The sequence below is a fragment of the Sesamum indicum genome, linkage group LG1 (assembly GCF_000512975.1).
Source record: "Sesamum indicum cultivar Zhongzhi No. 13 linkage group LG1, S_indicum_v1.0, whole genome shotgun sequence".
Lineage (NCBI taxonomy): Eukaryota > Viridiplantae > Streptophyta > Magnoliopsida > Lamiales > Pedaliaceae > Sesamum > Sesamum indicum.
The window spans coordinates 807,294-827,612 of NC_026145.1; the positions used below are offsets into that span (position 1 = coordinate 807,294).

A 20,319-nucleotide genomic window follows, 5' to 3' on the forward strand; every position below is an offset into this window, starting at 1 on the left:
CTCTTATCTTTAGTGGGGAGCTGCCTATTGTGTGCGTGGAGGGCCGGAGAAAGAAAAAGCAGCAATGGCGGTATGCGCTACCCTTTTATTATTCGTATAAGACATGCATTTTTCGCTGTTGGGCTGTTAACTCTTTTGTCCAATGAACGCATCTTGCGATTGAGTTCTCTACTATTATTTTGGCAGTTATATGTTATAACATGGCTCTCACAGTTGTTCTTGTTTATGTTATGTTTAGTATCTGGAACGAAGAGAGTGCGAGTATGACCAAAAAACTTTGGTGGACTTCTTCAAAGTGAGTTGTGCTCTCATTTCTCTATTAGCATTTCTTACAATTTCTGTTGTTGTCGACAATTCTAAGGCAGAGCGCGAGGGCCAAGGTTTTTCAACTTTTGCTGATGATATGTTTGTTTCTCTTAATTTAGGAAGGTGAACCTGAGCAGCCCTTGTTAACTGGGGTGATAGTGTAAGTAAAAGTTTCACATTTCATTCCCATCCTAAATCAGATCGATGTAAGTTCCTTTGCTGCAATGTCGCTAAGAGAATTACTGTTTCGTGTTGCAGGTTCACGTCCACTCCCGACAGGATATCAAATAAGTACTACTTGGGACCTGCTCCCTTGGAGGACATGGCTAGGCAAATCGCAATGGCCTTTGGGCCTTGTGGGAACAACAGGGACTACCTCTTCTTGTTGGAGAAAGCCATGTTTGATATTGGTAATTATCTATGAAATCAAGTACTTCAATCCAAACACCATCTTAGATTTTATATGTTGTGATGCAATGCCACATTCGTCTAGTTCTTGATAAACTATTACGTCCGAGCAGGTCATGAAGACGACTATGTAATCGAGCTGGCAAATGAAGTGAGGAAGGTTCTTGGAGTCGTTGGCGGTGTGCGAAAGGAGAAGAAGTTGTCTGCCCCATCCGATGTTCCTCTGAAGTCGTTCTTGTCACCCAAGTTAATGCCATTGCCTGAAGCAATTGCTATGGATTCTTGAGAGCTGCTAACTGAAGAAACAATTGAAAGATGAAGCTGGTTTTCTGACAGAGTTGCTTGCTGATTTAGGACGTTTCTTGTTTCTTCTTTTTCCTTACATTTAGTTGATAACAGTTCACAGTTCTAATGGATGATGCTGGTTTAGGATAGGGAATAAAGAAGAGGGTAGTTGTGAACAGGCTAACTGACTGATGCTGCGTATCTGATCCTTGTTTGTTCGTTGATTTCATATTATCCTTTTACCGTTTGAGACTGAAATTCTTTCTACCTTTTTCCCAGATCAGCTTCCATTACATCCTCAACTCTCTCTCTCCTGAGGTGGTAATACTATACAAAAGCTAAGTTACTAATTATTACATTATAGAAACATTTAATTTGTATGGAAGCAAGGACGAATTTAACAAGAAATACTATTACGTCCTTCGGGTATATTCCAATAGTTTGGGGCTTGCGTAGATGTTGGGTTCAAAATTTATTAGCATTGTGTGCAGTTAAAATTTTAAAAAAGAAAAAGAAAATAAACCAAGAAATACTATATTATATCAGAATTCTTGTTATATTTTTCTCTAGTGTATACCACCCTCAGGTGTAATTATACAAACAAAATAATTCTATTATTTGTAAAATTAAAAGTACATTTATAATGGGAATGTATCTGAGTGGATGTCAAAAATTTATTATTCAACTCTTTTCTGATCGAAGTTAATATAAATGACAATTAATTGTAGAAGGGTATTTATAATTTTTTTAAAATAATAAAAATATATTTATAATTATGTTGAATTTTCATAGAATCTCTTATATAATTTATTCAAAAAAGTATTTGTAACCAGAGGAATTTCCTGTTATATTTTGTACATGGCAAGTTAAATAGTATTTGATACTCTGATTAAATCGGTTATGAATACATGAATAATTGATATTAATAATTGCGAAAATCAATATATCAAATACCAGAAAAATGATAATAATTTAGAATTAATTAGTAAGTAGTATTAAAAGAAAGTAAGGTAATAATGCAACAAAGAGTCGAAATAAGGGGGTAATTGATTGTCCATGTGATCATTGAAATTTGGTTGCGCTGGTGGCAACTTAAAGGCGTGTAAAGCCCAAACACCGCTTTCATATAAGAAACAACGTTCGTATTTGGTTGCGAGAGGCCGGTCCAGTTATTTCGGCGCGGGGAAGACATGAATCGAAAATTCGGAGGTGGGAAGCAACCGACGGGAACGCCGTCGTTGGCATGGTCGTGCGTCGTAGTCGTAGCATCGCTGCTCGCCGGCGCTTCCGTTGTGCATAACATCTACAAGCCTGATTTGGTACTTTTCCTATTCCCCCAGCTTTCTAGAGCTGTTTTTCATCCGCTATTGTAAGTTCCCCAACTGTTTGACTAAATGCCCCAAAGGGTTGATCGCTTTACTTTTGGTAAATATGATTTGTACAGAGACTCCCTCCGGCCGGGGATGTGGATGGGCAGGAACAAGTAGAGAAGCTATGATTATTACCTCCGACATTTTTACGAGTTTATGGATGTGAAGACTGGATGCAACTCCTCCGTATTGAACTCCTGAAGTTCAGGTGGCTCTCACATTCAAGCATTTTGGATTCTTGTTAGGTCTCATCATTTTCAACTTACGGATATATCATGAGTGAATTTTTGACATGTGATTCCCAGCTTAATGCTTCATATGCTTTGAAACGCTGAAAAATACCATATTTCGGAATAATATTCTTTGCGTTTGTGACTTCATGTGCTTCAAGCTTTTGAACTAAACTGTCCGCTCCACATACTATCGTGTGGAAACTGTTTAAAGTTACCACTGGTTGCATAATCTTTCTAAAATTATAAATATACTTGCAATAATCTTTTTGATAAATTGAAATTAAATTGAATCAGACCCGTTAATCGCTAATTTTAAATGTATATTGACATCTAACCAAAATATGCCTTCCACATAAATAAAAAATGATGATTCATAAATAATCTTCCACGGTAAATCACTCTGCCACTCTAGCAAATATCCAAAATCCAAAGGTGATGGGGGCACAAGATTTAGGCAGCCAGCGTGCGTGATGTATAACTGGCTCAATCCTTAGGTGGCCGTAGGGATTTCCATTGAACCTAAAATTGAATCTTTAGGTGGCCCCATATACTCGCGACGAGTTTGAAACCGAATCAACATATGGAATTAGGAATCCCATAAAGAACTAGTTCCGTTTGGATTGACATCACAGGAGATTCAGTGCAAGTGTGCGCCTATCTGCTTAAAGTAAACTGAGTCTATTTTCTTCAAACCAAAGTATGAAGCTTTTCTAACAAAAATGACGTCATGAAATGCCTTCTCTACAACACTAATTTGTGACTAAGAGCACAAAAGTGAAGCCTAAGCGGAGTGGTAGGAGATTCTTTGCTAGATATCATCTAATGATTGCCCTCTTCACCCTCCACTCCATGTGTGGCAAAACAGAGTCTGGAGAGAGAGGCAACGTAGAAGAGAATGAACAAATATATCACAGATTCCATAGGTGTAGTAATGGAAAACATCCTTTCCCACCAACTCCTAAATACTTCCTCGAGACATCTTTTGACAAGTCTAGTTGTTGTCATCCTATGAAGTGCCAATATTGGAAACCCATGGCATTCCAACTTCTTCTGGACAGGACAATTGAAAAAACTACACCGCCAGAAAAATGACACATGTTTAAGTCGGTTGTTCAGGTTTCAACCATTGGCTCAGGACCAGATGACTCGGCTTGAGATTTGTTGGACTGCCGGACAGAGTTGAAAAGAATATCCTTGATTACCTAGGGGGGAAAACACAAGGAATTTGATCAACTCCAAATGTAAATGCAGGAACAGATGGCTGAGGATAGAAGTCAGTTACAGTAGTTACCTGTGACATCAAACCATGAACCTGCTCCACAGTTATCTTTGCACTATCACGAGTGATTTTGGTAAGTTGAGATTCTTCCTGGAAAAACAACACATAAAGAACCACATATAAGGAGGTTCGTAACTGAATCAATACCAACAGGGTGTTCAATGGCTTATGAACTCTATATCAGATGAGAAAGAAGAATGATAATGGCTAATCATGATCCTATTCAGAACAAATGCTCCCCATTCTTTGAATTGGGCTAATCGTGCCCTAGGGTTTGAGATATCTTCTTTGTTTGTTGCATTATTTTGAATCGACAATCTACTTGTTAATAAGCATATCAAATAATGAAATTCCCTCCCTACTTCATATCAACTAATTAGGACCCACAACAAACCCAGTGTTCCGAGAACTTGAACACTGGTTCACCAAAAGGTTATATATTCAAATTTTTTGAAGGACAAATAGCTTGAAACCGAATCCATGTAAAGACCATTTTAGTATTGCAACAAAATGTCAGAACCCTGTGACACTGGATGTTAATTTTGTTTCAACAAAATAACAAAGTACTAGCACAATTTAGCTAACGATGAAACTCAGCATCCTCTCTCGATTTCAAATTTGACATGAACTTTGCATCACAGCGCTTCAAAGAGAACCAATATGCAAAAATAAGAAGCAATCTACAATTAACAAACAAAGCAAACAGAAAAGACAAGAAAATTGAAATATGATTCTTCCCGAGTTGAAAGGTTGAACGATATATTTTTTTGTTATATGAACAATATTTTGGAACATATTCACCAAGGGAATAATTCAGACTATTCTCAGGCTTAAGGTTGTCCGGAGCTGTCTACTTATAGGTGTAGTGCAAAAGGGCTCAAAGAGTTTAACAAATCAACAGTTTTAAGACTTCAAAAGCTCTGGTGAAATGCTCCGTAAGAGCAGATGGCCTTATGCAGTATGCTTACAAGAACATCCAAATCAGTGACAACAGACATACGTCCACAGGAGAGGTTTGTGAATCAAGTATTTGAAACTGAAAAAGGTATTAGTATATGAAACAAGACTGGAGGCAACATAAAATGCAAGAAACAACATAGTCCAGGCAAAGCTCAGCCCTGTAAAGCAAAATGTTGTGTTCAGAATAAACCACACACCTCTTTCTTCCTCTGCGGAGCTGCTAGCAAGGACCCAAAGCGTGAATGGGACAACTGATTTTCAGCTTGCTCTATTTTCTCAGCTGCATGAATCAGAAGCACAAGATAGTATAACAGATTGACATGATATCCAGTATCTGAAGATCCTGTGCGCTTGCAAAAACTCAATGTATGGGTTTGTTATGCGAACAACTTATGGTGCAACATCAAATACTTTTACACTAGCAAGAAATTACCTAAATCTGAGATTTGACCAGCAAAATAATCTCCGTTCCCCAGCAAAGGAGATGAAGAAAGGGTGTTCACCCAATACTTATTCCATAGCAGATCTAAGAGATGACAGTCAAGAGATGACTTGAAATATGTGATATCCAATGCATAATACTGCCAACGACAAGAATTGAGTAAATGAGCAAATCCTGCGGAAAGAGCTTCTGAAGCATATACAATATTAAATGTGTGTTTTTTCTGTATGTCAGCGATTTCATCACCTGTTTACAGTGCACGCCAAAGTCTTCAATTTTGTTCAAGGGGATTGTCTGATACTCGGAGACAGGCTCATCTGGAGGCTTGTATCCATCTGGGTATGTCCTGAAAGCACCGATATCAACTTTTCCAGCAGAAACAGTCCTTGTTGGATCGATAACAACTGCCAGAAAGGGCTCCTGGTATTGCTGGTTAAGCATTTGTGTGGAAACATCTATACCAGATAGCCAACATCCATAGCCAGGATGAGAATGATACCACCCTACTACATTCTCCAGGCGACCCGCCTTCAAACAAAGGAAGTGAATGTCACAATGTGAAGGTAAGTAAGAAACACAACACAAGAAGCAGAAAAAAAAAACAATACAGCAAACACAATACCTAATTAACAATGATCTTTGTTTGTGCCCTATGCAGAAACACAATTTCTATTCAGCAATTTTCCTCTGTGCCTAGACTATAAAAGAAATCCTTTCTTCTTGTTCCTAAAGGATGAAGAATCTACTCCCAAAAGGGGTCATAGTAGGGACTTTTGGTGCAATCCCAAAACATAACAATTATAAATAAATAAATATCATTGTTATGCCTACACTTTCCATATTGAAGGTTGAATTTCATCAACCATGTCCCAGAGATGATGATTGGTATTTTAGCACTCTTTTACATTAATTTCATAAATTCTAATTTCTTAACCACATAAATGCCGAAATATCAAATGCTCATACACAAACTTCATTCACTAGTGTATATGAAGCATACAATTGGTTGTGATATGAGGGCATTTACGCGAAGTTTTTTGAAGTGGTTTTGGTGATTTATATAGGTCTACTTCACTGAACAATACATATGATTATGTTACATCTGAGGGATAACCGAATGCTTGCCCTAATTTATCACCATATCCGGCTTCACAACAATGCCCTAAAACCGTCCTCTCTAACTACTCATCACAAACACAACGCCATGTAATCCACACATTAGATCAAAATTCCATCACAATAACTCAGAGAAAATACATAAATAAATAAACAACAATCAAACAAAATGTACGCATTTCCGAGGATAAAAACCTGTTTATTAGTCTGCGAATAATCAACCATATACTCATACGCATCCGCCTGCGCATTAACCCTAGTTTCAGTACCCTCGACGGGGAGGGCAAAAGCGTCCATTACAATAATCGCATCCCCATCAGTCTTTCCCTGCATGAGTCCCATGACCTCAATCGTGCCGCCGGAGCGCGCGTGGACGACCATCTTGAGTAGCGCGAGCGCGGAGATTTTCACGCGCTTGAAGTAGTGAGGATCATTCGCCCACGGCTTCTCCTGCTGGAACTTGGCCTGCGCTGCCTCGTCGTAGTAGAAGATGGCGTCCGACGCCGCGGCGGATGAGTCCGAGGCGTCGCCGGCCGAGACGATGTTGTTCTCCAGTTCCCACGTCTGCCGAGCAATCGCTGCCGACGAAAACGGGTCCATTGCAAAGGTAAAAGACAGAGAGAATCAGTAGCAAAGGCTGCTCAGAGTCGCTCTTTTGCTTCGCCTGTTGAGAGTTTGGGCGAAAATGGCAGATTTTTTACCCGTCAGAGAGTAACGTTTTCTTATATTTTATTAATAAAAGTTATATATATTTTTTTAAGAAAAAGAACAATTATGATTTTTACTATTTTTTAAGATATTATCATCAACATTTTATTTAAAAATTTATAAGCTCTTACATCAAAGTTTCGATTGAAAATTCTAACAGATATATTAATATCCATTAAATAATTTAAGAATAATTGAAAGAAAGGTAAATCAAATGTCAACTTTGCTATTCATTAAATAAGGTGGATGATCACTTAGTTCATAAAAAAGAATTTTTAATTAATAAATAAAATTATAAATTTATAAGATTGTTTTGATCAATTTATCGTAAAATGAATAAGAACCTGATGAAAATTGATTGATTGAATTAATTGTTAAACGACTATTAAAATTTAAAAGTCTTGATAATTCTACAAATAGTAATAGGGATAACTACATTTACACTCCTCGTAGATTGTGATAGTAACAAGTGATTGGTTATAATGTGAGACTTATAACAAGTTCATGACATATGAATGATGATTGATAATGCTCAATCATCATCCAATCGCACCAAACAGTTGTGTCATTTTTTGAAACGATGTGTCAATGGGATAAAACCCTTTGAATGAAGCGATGCGTCCACTTGAGTGAAGTGGTATGTCCTTTAGGTGAAACAATGTGTCTATTCAGATGAAAAGTCATAAACTTTCAAATGCATCTTTCCTAGTCTTGTCTATCAGGTGATACATTTCCAACTTTTATAAATAGGTCCCCCCCATTTTATTTCATTCATTCAACTCGATTTTCAAAAAAAAAATTAAGCAATAAAAAGCATTTCGCAAGTATAGTTTTATTAATAGACTTCCAAAATATTTTTTGATTCATCGTTTCTTCAAGTTTGTAGTGCTACTACTTTGAGATTGTAAGTCGTTGTATCTTGAGAGACAAATTGCCATTTTTCGTTAGCACCAAAGTAGAGTCCAACTCTTATCTCGACTTCATAATACACAAATCCCATATATCCCTCATTCCTCCCAACAATTTGGTTATAATACAACCAGCTCTTTGAATTTTGATATAATGAAAAAAAAATAGCAATACCCTTCCTGATTTTAACGGTTATCTAATAATAGTCCAATCAATTAATTATCATTAGATTTTTGTTCTTTTTTTTTTGTGACTGACTAATTAAAATGTCATTGTGGATAATAAATTATTATTTTTATTATTCTTTTTAAAAATTCTGAATTTTTTATGGAGAAAGTGGATAATTTGTGAAAAAAATTTATCCCCCTGGATTGATTTTTATCCACCTAGATGGAGAAAGAGAAATTTTTTTTATCCACCTGAATTATTTATTTATTTTTTGGAAAGAAAAAAGATACATTAAGGACAAATTTGACTATTCGAGACTACATCAAGAATTACATAATTTTATCAAACAACAGTAAGTTTTTATAACTTTTCAAACAATAAGTGTATTAATAATTATGTCAAACCTCATGGAAGCTCATGTAAATTACCCTATTTATTAGGGTTAAATACACTTTGTACCCCTGAACTATACATAAAATGCATTTACACCCCTGAATGACCCCTCATGATATACACTAAGAAATGCCCTTATTATTTACACATCTAAAGTATCTCTATTACAATTATTCTTTTAAATATAATCTGAATTATTATAATTTTTTAATTTAAAATAAACACTACCCAAATTTTACAACTTTTAATCTGTATAAACTTAATAAATTTACAATTCTTATATTTTTACACAATTGGTAAGAAATTACATAATTTTTGCCTGTGTTGCTATATATATCTATATATATATAAATTTTAAAAAAATACATAATCAATACTAATTTAAAATATTACATCAAATATGTATATACTATAAAATATGCAAAATTATATTATAATATTTTTAGAATAAAATATGAGTAAAATTTTAAATTACTAAAAATAATTTGGGGAGATATTTTAATAAAATATATTTTAAAAAATAGAATAAAAAAATATAGGGATAAGCGAAAAGGGCATTTTTGTTTTATCAATGCCATATTATTTTGTTAGGAGTGTTTTTATTACCTTTTATACTTTAGGGGTGCAAATGAGATCAAATATATAGTTTAGGGGTGTAAAGTGTATTTAATCCTTATTATTATGATATTCTTTTTTCTTTTTTTGAAAATAATGTCACTATCCCTTTTCATTTTCTTTGTTTTTTTTTCATGAATTTATTTATTTAAAGCTTGGAAAAGTGTCACTATCCACTACATGCGGAGTAAAACAAATGAAAGAACATGTGTGTGTGTGTGTGTGTGCGTACGTGATTTTATTTAATTTTATTTATTGAAAAATCAAGAAATAAAATAAAATAAAAGGGAAAAAGTCCTCTCCCTCAAATTTCAGTAGCTTTTGTTAAACAAAAACAGACCCCAATTTGTTCAAAGTTTCACTTTTTGCATTCCAACACCTTTCTGTTTTTTCAGAGGCTTTAATTAACCAGGTTCCACTCCTCTTCTTCTTCTTTTTTTTTTTTCTTTTTCTGGGTTTCGCGTAAATATATATATATATATATATATATATACATACGAATTCAGAAAGCTGTAATTTCGTATGCTTGAATGCTTTCTTGGAGTCATATCTCGAATGGGTTGGTTGACTTTTGGGTAACACTGAATTGGATTTCTTTGATTGATTTCGTGATTATTGTATTTGATGTTGGATCATATTGAAGTGGGTTTTTTCGCTAATTTATTTGATGCTGATTTTGAAGTGTTTTTGGAGCTGCTCCGAGTGAATATTTGATTCAGCCCATTTCTGAGTTTTTTCCTATTTTCTTGATGTGAATCATTTATAAGAAAACCCTTTAATTTGTAAGAATTTCTATTGGAAAAAGGAAAAAAGGAATTATGAAGAGACTTGATTTCTTGTGATGTTCAGTTAAGCAATAGTTTTTTATACGTCTCTTCTTTCCTAATGTTGTGAGCTCTGTTTCAAGAAGACAATTGATCTTGGAAGAGTGAGTATGAGTAATTTTGTGGATCTCTTTTTAATTTTATGTTATATTTTAAATCTCTATTACCTTTTTGTTTTTCCAAGTAATTGTCGACGTTGTAGGTGCTTCTTTTCCGTGTTTGATGTTTAATTTCTTTAATTTCTTTATACTACTGCCGATGGAAAAAGTGGCTGTGTGACTGACCAGAGTTACTTTCACAAATATTTTGGCGACAGCGTCAGTCCCTTGATATCTCATGCATTAAGTATTTGAAAGATTCTTTATCTGCATGGGCATTGATCTGGCTTTTCTGTCTGTGATATATTTGTGTAAGATGTTTAAAGATAAGGCCAATGTTCGGAATGCGAAAGAATCCATATATTTCTCCAAAGACAAGCTGGCTGTTTTATTGATTGGTGTCTTCTTTCTGATTATATGGGACATGTAAAAGAGGAAGAGGATATACCAAGAACCTGTTGATGGTTCTACAGACCAACTCGCGCCATTTAAAACTGTTCTCCATTATATTGAACAATTGTTACTCCCCTCCATTTGTGTTATACCTGCATGGGTGCTTTCATTGTTCTGTGTAATTTTTTTCAGCACCTCTTAGTCAACTTGTTTCGTGTAACAAAATAGTTGTCTATTTTTCACTGCTCTGATACTGATTTATGGACCCTGAAAGGATGAAGGTACTTGCGCCATGTTTATGAAAACTTGAAGTTTGAGTCTGTACATTTGCTTTGAAAAATTATGGTGGAAGAAGGACCCAGACGAAACACAACTTTGATGGAGGAGATTCAGTTGTGTACCAACTGGGATGATGTCACATGTCCCATATGCTTAGACTATCCTCATAACAGTGTTCTCCTCCAATGCTCATCATATGACAAAGGATGCCGACCTTTTGTGTGTGATACAGACCATTTACATTCCAATTGTTTGGACCGTTTTAAAGAAGCAAATGGCATGCTCTCTGGTTCACAATCACCAAGTTCGGCTGATAATCTACAATTCTTGGATTCAGGGCCCGATAGCAAACCAGCATGCCCCTTGTGTAGAGGTGAAGTTACTGGATGGATAGTGGTCGATAAGGCTCGTGTACATTTGGATGTGAAGAATCGTTGCTGCGAAGAGGCAAAATGTTCATTTACCGGCACCTATTTGGAACTCCAAAAGCATGCACAAGTAGAGCATCCTCACGCTTGCCCTTCAAAAATTGATCCTGCACGCCAGCTTGATTGGGAGAATTTCCAGCAATCCTCTGAGATCATAGATGTCTTGAGCACCATCCACTCAGAAGTCCCACACGGGGTCGTTTTGGGTGATTATGTCATAGAATATGGGGATGATAACTCCGGAGATGATTTTGACGAGTTCCGTGGGGATGAGAGAAACTGGTGGACGTCTTGTATATTATATCAGATATTTGAAAATTTTAGGACATCTAGAAATAGAAGAAGGTCAAGGGTCAGTGATTCCAGAAGAGGAAACCGCCGATTGACTTATGATACTTCGAACTCTGGTGAGGTTTCTGTATCATCTATAGAATATGCGTACTATAACGCGGATGACGTTGATGGCGAGTTTGCGGTGGCAAGGGAACTGTCAAGGGGAAGAGCTGGTCAACGCAGGTGAGTTAATGCGTGATGTCGAACTGTTATAATTCCCAGTGCTGCTTAGCTGATCATTATTGTAAATCTAGGATTTCTTAATATTTTGAATTTTGCTTTTGTACATACATTCAACTAGGATATTAAAACAGAAGAGATCATGAAGATAGTTGACATTTGTGGGGTAATGCAGTCTCTATAACATTAGATATATAACAGATAACATAATCTTGTAAGATTTTACTTACTTTCAACATTGGTGTTTATTGGCAGCAGATAAGTTGGTCTCTCATCTTGGTACATGTTGGGGTATATCTACTAAATACTCAATGATATGATTCTGGATGGGAAGTCTCCTTGACTTTTGGGTTAAATTGACTACTTTGGATTGACAAGGTGTATCTGACTTCAACATATTGGAGGTGGAAAACATTTACAGATTGTGGTGTTTTGTTTGGATTTCTCATGATATCAACGATTTATTAAAATTAAAGATGTGCAGAGATTTAATTCCAAGATAGTCAAGTAACAAATAAATGAAGTAATTCATGATAGATGAGAAATGATTCAAATGAATATAAAGGAAAATGAATAGTGACTGTTTTTACTTTCCTGGATAAGACAAGCATGTCTAACTTATGCGTATTTCTATAATTCATAATTACTCCCTGATATATTCTGCATGTCAACTTATTACATTGGCCCCGAAAGATTCCAAACATGAAAGAGAAGCTGTTAAAATTCTGGTGGGCTAGTACACATGCTAACACATGTCCCTTCCCTATGTTGGCCTGCCACTTCTCTGAATTTCATGAAGTGAAATTGATTGGTTGGTCTTCACTGTCTTTGGTGGAGCTTTATTTGCTGTCAGACGAGAACCTTGATGGACCTTCTTGGACTGAACATGTTTAGAATAAGAAAAAAAAGAGTGTGCCTTTGGAGAAAACTTCCGTCCTGGATGGTAATTCTAATGATTAGGATAGTTCATTTGCTACCTAAGTTGCCAAATGAGCAAGAATCTTGGAAAAACCAAAGCAATTTTCTTCCTCTCATTTCTACTTCTTTTCCCACCAAAACTTTAGAGTTGCAATATATTTATCCGAGTAATCTTGGCAGCATTTTGTTAACTCTTGTAGGCATGAGGTTGACCCAGTGTAAACGTCATGACCCTAACTGTTCAATTGTTTGAGTTGACTATGTAAGTTTGCCCTTTTATTTCTTTTTCTTTTTTGCTAACATCCATTGTTTCTTTCATTCACAGCTCTCGCAGGCGGCGCTCCCGCTTCTATGACAACTAGGTAAAAACCGTATAGGATTCCATGTGTTCTACTCTTGCAGGTTTCATTTTACCATGAGATGAATCTGGATCGTACTAATAGGTGCAAAATATCAAATGAGATTTACACAACAGTCTTTCATTTGTGAACTTGGGATAACCTCTTATGTTTATTTTGCAACAGAATAGAGTTTGCTGTAGCTGTTGTATGGAAGGAAAGCTCACAGATCTCGGTCACCGGGAAGTGGATGCATGCACCAGGTGCATGTTGGCACCGTTAATGACCTGTAGAAATCTTGGATGACATAATCCATTAGTTTGTCATTTCTTTGCAGTCGGTTTCTTCTTTTTGTAAGTTACGTTTTGTTTTCTGAGGCTGGTACAGTCTTCATATGGTCGCTGCTTACAGTTTTGTGGTTATTTGTTTTGCTTCATGCCGTATTCTCTCCAAGATACTTCTTTTTGCTTCTTAGATGACCAGGTTGAATTCAACTGTTGCAAGGACTTAGCGTCGTGATTTGAATAGATTGCACATAGAACATTGTATCATATACAATTTCATTTGTTTTGGCATCACTTGATCTTTCCAGTCTCCTCGGAAATTCTCCATCAGATATTATTCTAATTGTAGGTTCAGTTGGCATTCATACGTTGTTCATGGTGTGAGTTGTGTGATTCCTTGCGCTAGCTGCGTTTCTTTAGCAGTTTGGACAGCTTATGAGCTTATGTATTTGGTAAGAAAAAATTATCAGAAATTAAGGATCAAACTGTTGAGGTTCACAACAATGCTCCCAATTATTAATAAATTATGATGTTGTTTTCAATTTTTCTTTATTCGCAAGTTGGTCTAAAGTGGCTTTGTTTTCTATCTCATTTTTCTACCATCTGAAAGACAGCTAAAAACATGTTAAATGTTTGTCTACACACAATTGAGTGTATTTTAAGTTATTTCATTTATTTTACATTAATGGAAAACAACACGTCTGTCTTTTTCTCTCTATTTACCAAAAATAAAGAGAAGTATAAATTTCCTAGAGTTCTATATTTTTTAATTGTTTATCCTTAAAATATGTGTGTGTGTGTATATATATTAAGAATAACAATGTTGAAAATTTTGACATTGAATAATGTTCCTTTTGCCCGTGTTTATGCTTAAAAGGAGCATTTTTATTCAGTCCATCAAAATATTTGAGAAAATATATAAAATTATAATCCAGAGTTTAAAAACACTTTGGGCAATTTAATACAAAATCTCGATATAACCTCAATCAAGATTAGGCTTCTGTAGACACCAAAGTAGTTGATGACACAATAGGTCTTCTAACACGGGAGTTGACAACATAAGTCTCTTGTCGGACAGACATTAATTTTGAAAATATCGATAATTTTTTAGATGATGGGATACTTGTTATTATACCTAAACTTCAAGAGAATTCGATACAATTTACCTAAAAAAAACACCTTAAAAGTAGAATCAAACAAGGCAAAAGCTCAACTTGTCTTTATTTATATTACACTAATATAATTATATAAATACAAAATCAAATATATTAAAAACCAAAACATGCAAAGACACTCTCTCTATCCTTCAAAGATAAAATTAAATAAAACAAAACCACCATAAAAGTATAGCCAAACAAAGCCTAGTATTTATGTTACAAATTTATACACAATTTAAACTTGTTCAACCATCAAACTGAAACCATTACTCAAGAATAAAACCTACCAACTATTCTTAATGTAATAACCATATACCTCAGCAAAACAATTGTAATATGATTACTGCAATTACAAAGGAAGATCATCATACACTACAACCAAAGATCTTTAATAAGACTATAAAACCATAACAAGGTTTTTTAATGTCAGAAACCACATCATGTCCCAATTCTTACACCAAACATTTATTAGATTCTTTCCAGACACAATGTCCAAACATAAGACAAAGAAGATATTATTGAAGAGTTGCTTTTGCATAAAGGCAGCCAGGAACACATCGTACAGTTCTCACCAGCATGCCTAAGAGCTTCAATGTGCTGACGACCGTCACTGAAATATTTACAAACTGACAATTTTATAAAGAAGAAGAAAGAAGTTTCAAGAAATACAATTTTGTACACAGGAAATTTTTTCACGATGACGATGCAGCAGCCTTGCAGATGGGGCACCAATTCTTGAGCCGTAACCACTGGTTTATGCATGTGAGGTGATACCCATGCTGGCATCCGACCAACTTGCCAATCTCATCCCCCAGTTCATACTCCTCCTGCAACAAAAACAACCACCCTTTTCAGTCGTTCTGTAGTATTAAGTATAGTATAATCATACGTAAGAGAAGAACATGTTCAAAGTCTCTTGCTTGGTTTCTTAACAAGCTAAAAGATCAAGCTCAATATCAATTTCAAGCTTAAATAGTTGACATAGGAACTGCTCCATAATTTCGACAAAGAATTCAAAGGGCTTCTCTCCCGTTTCTTTTTCTTGCAGAGAGGAGCAGATTCTTTCCTTCTTTATATTTAGTATACATGATATTATTTTCCTAAGCTATTTCTTATTTTTGTTTTTTTTCTCTTCTAATACAATTATTATTCTTCGTCTTCTTTTATTTTTTACAGGGTAAATGGTTCGAGGGGAGGCACTATTAACTAATGAGCCAGAAAGTTATTTGCATTTTTCATGAAAAGAAGGTGACCTGACAAATACTGCATTTGATGTCATCTCCATCTTTACCCAATCCCGCGACTCTTACTTCTGATGGGGTCGTCTGATACATGCTTCTCCTAACACATTTAGAAAGTGCCTCTTCCGAGAGTGCTGTGCTCACTGTACCCATCCTCTCCTCCAGCGCTAATAATTCCTGCCAAATGCGAGGCATATTGAATGTCAGAAAAAATAGAAGCAGATACTGTGGAAACACAACAAGATAATCTCACTGAAACCAAGAACTGTGCGCTGTCTTCTTCGAGAGAGATCTCAAGTAACACAGGAATTAGAGGATTTGGATCAAAGTTAATTGAGTAATGCTGGAAACAGAGTGTAATATGAGGTTACATCCACCAAACATTGACAAGAAGCAAATTAAAGCAAAACTGACCTCATACGACATGTTATCAATATCCAGTCTCATGTCTCGGTGTTGGTCATGCAGGTTGAGGCCACCAAGAAATAAGCTCGTCTCCAAGGCAAGAAATTGCTGCATGTAGAGAAATTTCATAAGGGTTAATTACAACATTTCCAGTTTGAAAGATATTACGGAATAAACAAAATCGAGTATACCTCATGTGTGAGCTCTTCATCCTGCTCAATCCTCTCAAGTGCTAATAATACCTGTGCAATGTAAGAGTACCATCAGTGTCTTGAATTTGGAAACCATCTCAACATAGTTGCATCACCATGCAGTTACATAGAAAATAAATTAATGAATTCAATGCATAGCGCTAACAGGAACTATACCTCAGCAATTCCATCCATGTTATATCGTGGCAATGAATCACGGTTCATTAAATGGGAAAAGCCAAGTTCAGCTGAAGTAAAAGGCATTATAGTGGATTGATTATCATCATCATTACGGCTGGAAAGACTATAAGAACTCGAACCACTTGATGAGCCATTTGCAGTAAACAGCTGTGATGATCTTGGCCCACCAATATTAATGGGTATTTCAGAATCAGGAAACTGAGAAACGCCAAAAGCAGGTTCCCTGACAGATAAACTGTTTCTTCCATTTGGTCGGTAAGAAAGCCTCATCCTGCTATTGTTTATGTTTGTTGATCTTCTTGTCCTGACAGAAGTAGCAGGAGTGGTATCCTCTCCAGGGGTGAAACTATTATGTCTGGAGCCGGAGATGGAAATACCACTAGTTGAAGCAAAGACATTTCCATCAATTGATGCTGCTGAATTCGTTTGCCTTCTACGAGACAAACTGCTCTCGCCTTCCTGGCTTCTCTTCTTCATTACATTTTTCCCAGCAGACTTTGATTCTGATGATGAACAACTTGCTGATACAACGTCTGATATTGAATTGCATTTCATATTCCTCAGACCATACCTACTCCTATTACTACTGTTAAGTGTCCCAAGGCCAGAGTTTTGAGAAATGGAAGGAACAGCGGAACCTGGCTGAGAATTCGGGCCTGACTTATGCTGTAACTTTTCTCGGGATCTGGTGCTTGATGGTAAACTAGAACTCCCAATTTCTGCCATATTAACCTCTCGAGGGTTGTTCATTGATTCCGAATGATGTCTAGTCGGACTCCTACCAGGTGAAGACACAAGTTCTGGAACTTCGGAATCACCTGATTGACTACTTTCTGATTGATCAAATTCCAATTGGGAAGACAACTTTCTACTTGGATCAAGATATGAACCTTTTGCTCTGGTCCTCACAGAACGGCTCCTAGAGGAATTCCCTATCATTTCATTCCCATTTGAAGCACAAAAAGAATGCCTAGAGCATTTACCTTTGTCAGGGCTCCCAATTTTAACATTCTGACTGTTGTACTTAATTCTTCCACTGCACCCGATTCGGTTGCAAAATTCATTCTGATCCCGGTCAGTGGTTGTATCTTTAAAAGTAACATTATATCCTTTTCGTGGAGCCATAATCCCGGCAGCACTTCTTTTACCCGAGTATCTATCCATGAATAGTTGTATTGACCATCTGTTCCTGTTTCAACAACGACATATGTTTAGCCTTCAAGTGATAATCATCATGCCCATAAGTGAAGAAGACACTTCAGGAGACGAATTCCACCCATCTTAATTGCAAGAAGATATAAGCATTTCACAACCAAAGAGACTTGCTGATTTTGCACAATATCTCAACAAACTTAGTATTCAAAAAAGAATCTAATGAAGTGCAATGGAGGGATATGGAAGTGTTCATGCAGATGCAAATGAACAGCATTATGCAAATTCCTGATAAAGTAATAAAAACACACTACATAAATACCATTGAAAGATTGAAGCACACAAAAATCATCCAGTAGCAAATCCACCAAAATAACTCTTAACGCTATATCTACAAGTGTAATACTTTGACAGTGAAGCTAAAATTTAAGTTTGAAAGAAAGTCACATGTCAACAATCGGATAAAAGATAAGTAATCCCATTACAGATGCAGAATTTACACTCCAATAAAAACATGTCAAAACTCAGACAAGAAATTAACAGTGTTCGGAAGAATATCAACAGGGTTTTGACAGGAAAAGATTTAATAATTTTACCTTTTCCATTAAGCTCATATTCAAATATGACTAACATTCAGAGTCGTAAGTATGAGATTGATCATAATTAAAGAAGGCAGAAGGACGGAAGGAAGGAGAAGAAAATATTTCAAGAGGAGAAAGAAGGGGTTTGTATAGTCAAAGAGCATATCCTATTAACAATTTCAAACTCCTTAAAGAGACATAGTTTCCGTCTCTTTTCGGTAAGTGAGAAAATTCTATGCTATGTTGCTTTGTTGCTTTGCAGTTCGTATCCGTAAAGAATCACTTTATCAGAATCTAAGTCACCATAGAGTTCAAGCAAAGATGACTCTGCACTCTCTTCAATAACAAACTGCAAAGCTGGAACAGGGAAACACAAATCCTGAATTTCATATAACCTTGACGAATCAAATACATAAGGGAAAAACACTCCTGTAATCACATAATCACATAAATAAACAAACATAGTTCTGCATGAAGAATCCCAAAAACGTTGACTACTGAGCAAAAACTTCAAATTTTCATAGAAATAATGGGCTGTCAATCAAGACTTCAGAACTTAAAGCCTTAACTCTTACAACAAACAAGGAAAACTAAATTGTAAAAAGGAATCCCATATAAAAAAAAAAAAACAAAGAACATGGTCTAGAAACAACAACACACCTCAAGAAATCAAAAAGAACCCTCAAAACAGATATCCTTATTACAATCAGAACTCCTAACAAGAAACTTACAAGAAAAGAAACAATCATTAGACCAAGAAACATGAGAAATAAAGGCATGAAAACCCAAAAAGAGAATTTCCAAGAAACCCAATCAACAAACAGCTTACAGCCAAGAAAACTCAAACTCAACCCTCCTGAATCACAACCTGACAAAGAAAAGCCATAGCTTGAACTTGTTATTCTTTTTCAGTATTCTTCTTTACCTTGTTTTCGTCCTTTTGACTCTCTATATCTTCCTCTTTTACAACAAAAAGAGAAACCCAAAAAAGAAAAAGATCCCCACAACACACAATACGAGAAGGGCCTCGCCCTTTTTAAGACAGAAAGAGATAAAGACAACTTATGTTAACAAAACACGTATATATATATACATACGTGGAGAAAACATGTATTTTTACATATACATACACACACATACACATATACTATGTGTAAATATATAATAATGTTAAAGATCCGAAGATAATGGGAGACTTCACTTCACCATTAAACATAAACAAATCCTTTTTCCTTAACAAACAACTGCTTATTTGCTGTCCTGCCTTCTGTTCTGCGTCTTGTGAGCAGATCTCAGCCGTCGGATTCGCTATCCGAGTTTGGACGGTCAAAATATTAGGGGAAGTTGGGCCGCCCAAACGTCAGCGTCATGGGCCCAGTGGGCCTCATTCGCAGAGGTTGCGTAGCATTAGTATATACCAGTAGTTGCCCCATACTAATTAATTATTTATTTATAAAAGACAAAACTACCTATAAAACATAATCATTTATTCCTCATTTATACTTACATATTTATTTAAATAAATAAAATATTCTAAACATAAAATAAAATTTTAATATTAAATAAATTAACATAATACCTCGAATTCCGATCCAAATCTTTTTTAATTACAAAATAATATTACGTTCCGTATTTCATTAATAGATACATGCTACGTGTATAAATTTAGGATAAACTATAATTATCTCTTCTAAAATTTGAAATAATTATAAATATTTTTTTATTATTTTAAAATTAAAAATAAAAAAATATATAACTTTTGGACGATGAGGTAGACATTACTGTTTAACCCTTTCTAAATTCTTCTAAAAAATAAGAAATGTATTTGAAAATAAAAAATTGGGGTGGGTAAAATAAATTATGTATAAGAAATATTAATTCATAAAAATATTTTAAAATTTTCTAAAATACATATAAAATTATAATTCATAATCTAAAATACTATTTTTATTAATTCAATATGCAAATTGAATGAAAATCTAACAAATTCTAACCTTGTTGTTAGACGGACATTAAAATTAAAAAGGTATTTGTAATTTTTCAAATAACAAGAACGTATTTATAATTGTATCAAATTTCAAATGACGTAGCTGTAATTTACCATAAAAATATATATTATTAAAA

The 20,319-nt window shown here is 35.2% G+C and overlaps 4 protein-coding genes across 9 annotated transcripts in view; 2 read left to right on the top strand and 2 right to left on the bottom strand.

Moving 5' to 3' along the window:
- LOC105160644 (gamma-glutamylcyclotransferase 2-1-like) overlaps nt 1–1,277 on the top strand; it is a 2,327-nt gene extending 1,050 nt beyond the window's left edge. The window contains exons 3-7 of the mRNA XM_011078158.2: nt 14–70; nt 239–295; nt 426–466; nt 565–716; nt 828–1,277. Coding sequence (XP_011076460.1) covers nt 14–70; nt 239–295; nt 426–466; nt 565–716; nt 828–1,000 — 480 coding nt within the window. The 3' untranslated portion in view covers nt 1,001–1,277. The remainder of the gene's footprint in view (nt 1–13; nt 71–238; nt 296–425; nt 467–564; nt 717–827) is intronic.
- LOC105160746 (COP9 signalosome complex subunit 5a) lies at nt 3,289–7,103 on the bottom strand. The gene is made up of 6 exons (XM_011078259.2): nt 6,595–7,103; nt 5,530–5,811; nt 5,275–5,422; nt 5,039–5,121; nt 3,894–3,971; nt 3,289–3,804 (listed from the first exon to the last, which is right to left on the bottom strand). Exons 1-6 carry the CDS (start codon nt 6,997–6,999, stop codon nt 3,715–3,717), a joined length of 1,086 nt encoding a protein of 361 aa, XP_011076561.1. The 5' UTR covers nt 7,000–7,103; the 3' UTR covers nt 3,289–3,714.
- On the top strand, nt 9,471–13,632 carry LOC105160838. Of its 4 annotated transcripts, none has more exons than XM_020696030.1 (4): nt 9,471–9,604; nt 10,789–11,730; nt 12,971–13,007; nt 13,170–13,632. In XM_020696030.1, exons 2-3 carry the CDS (start codon nt 10,850–10,852, stop codon nt 13,005–13,007), a joined length of 918 nt encoding a protein of 305 aa, XP_020551689.1. In that variant the 5' UTR covers nt 9,471–9,604; nt 10,789–10,849; the 3' UTR covers nt 13,170–13,632. The 4 variants fall into 4 exon arrangements, 3 of the variants coding, with proteins under 3 accessions (XP_020551689.1, XP_020551681.1, XP_020551686.1); XR_002287606.1 differs by having other exon boundaries at nt 9,472–9,604; nt 10,782–11,730; nt 12,971–13,088; XM_020696022.1 differs by having other exon boundaries at nt 9,472–9,604; nt 10,782–11,730.
- LOC105160928 (uncharacterized RING finger protein C4G3.12c-like) lies at nt 14,914–19,273 on the bottom strand. 3 transcript variants are annotated; one of them, XM_011078566.2, is made up of 6 exons: nt 19,121–19,273; nt 16,439–17,651; nt 16,262–16,312; nt 16,080–16,178; nt 15,678–15,842; nt 14,914–15,251 (listed from the first exon to the last, which is right to left on the bottom strand). In XM_011078566.2, exons 2-6 carry the CDS (start codon nt 17,624–17,626, stop codon nt 15,117–15,119), a joined length of 1,638 nt encoding a protein of 545 aa, XP_011076868.1. In that variant the 5' UTR covers nt 17,627–17,651; nt 19,121–19,273; the 3' UTR covers nt 14,914–15,116. The 3 variants fall into 3 exon arrangements, with proteins under 3 accessions (XP_011076868.1, XP_011076797.1, XP_011076947.1); XM_011078495.2 differs by having other exon boundaries at nt 19,064–19,253; XM_011078645.2 differs by having other exon boundaries at nt 19,025–19,253.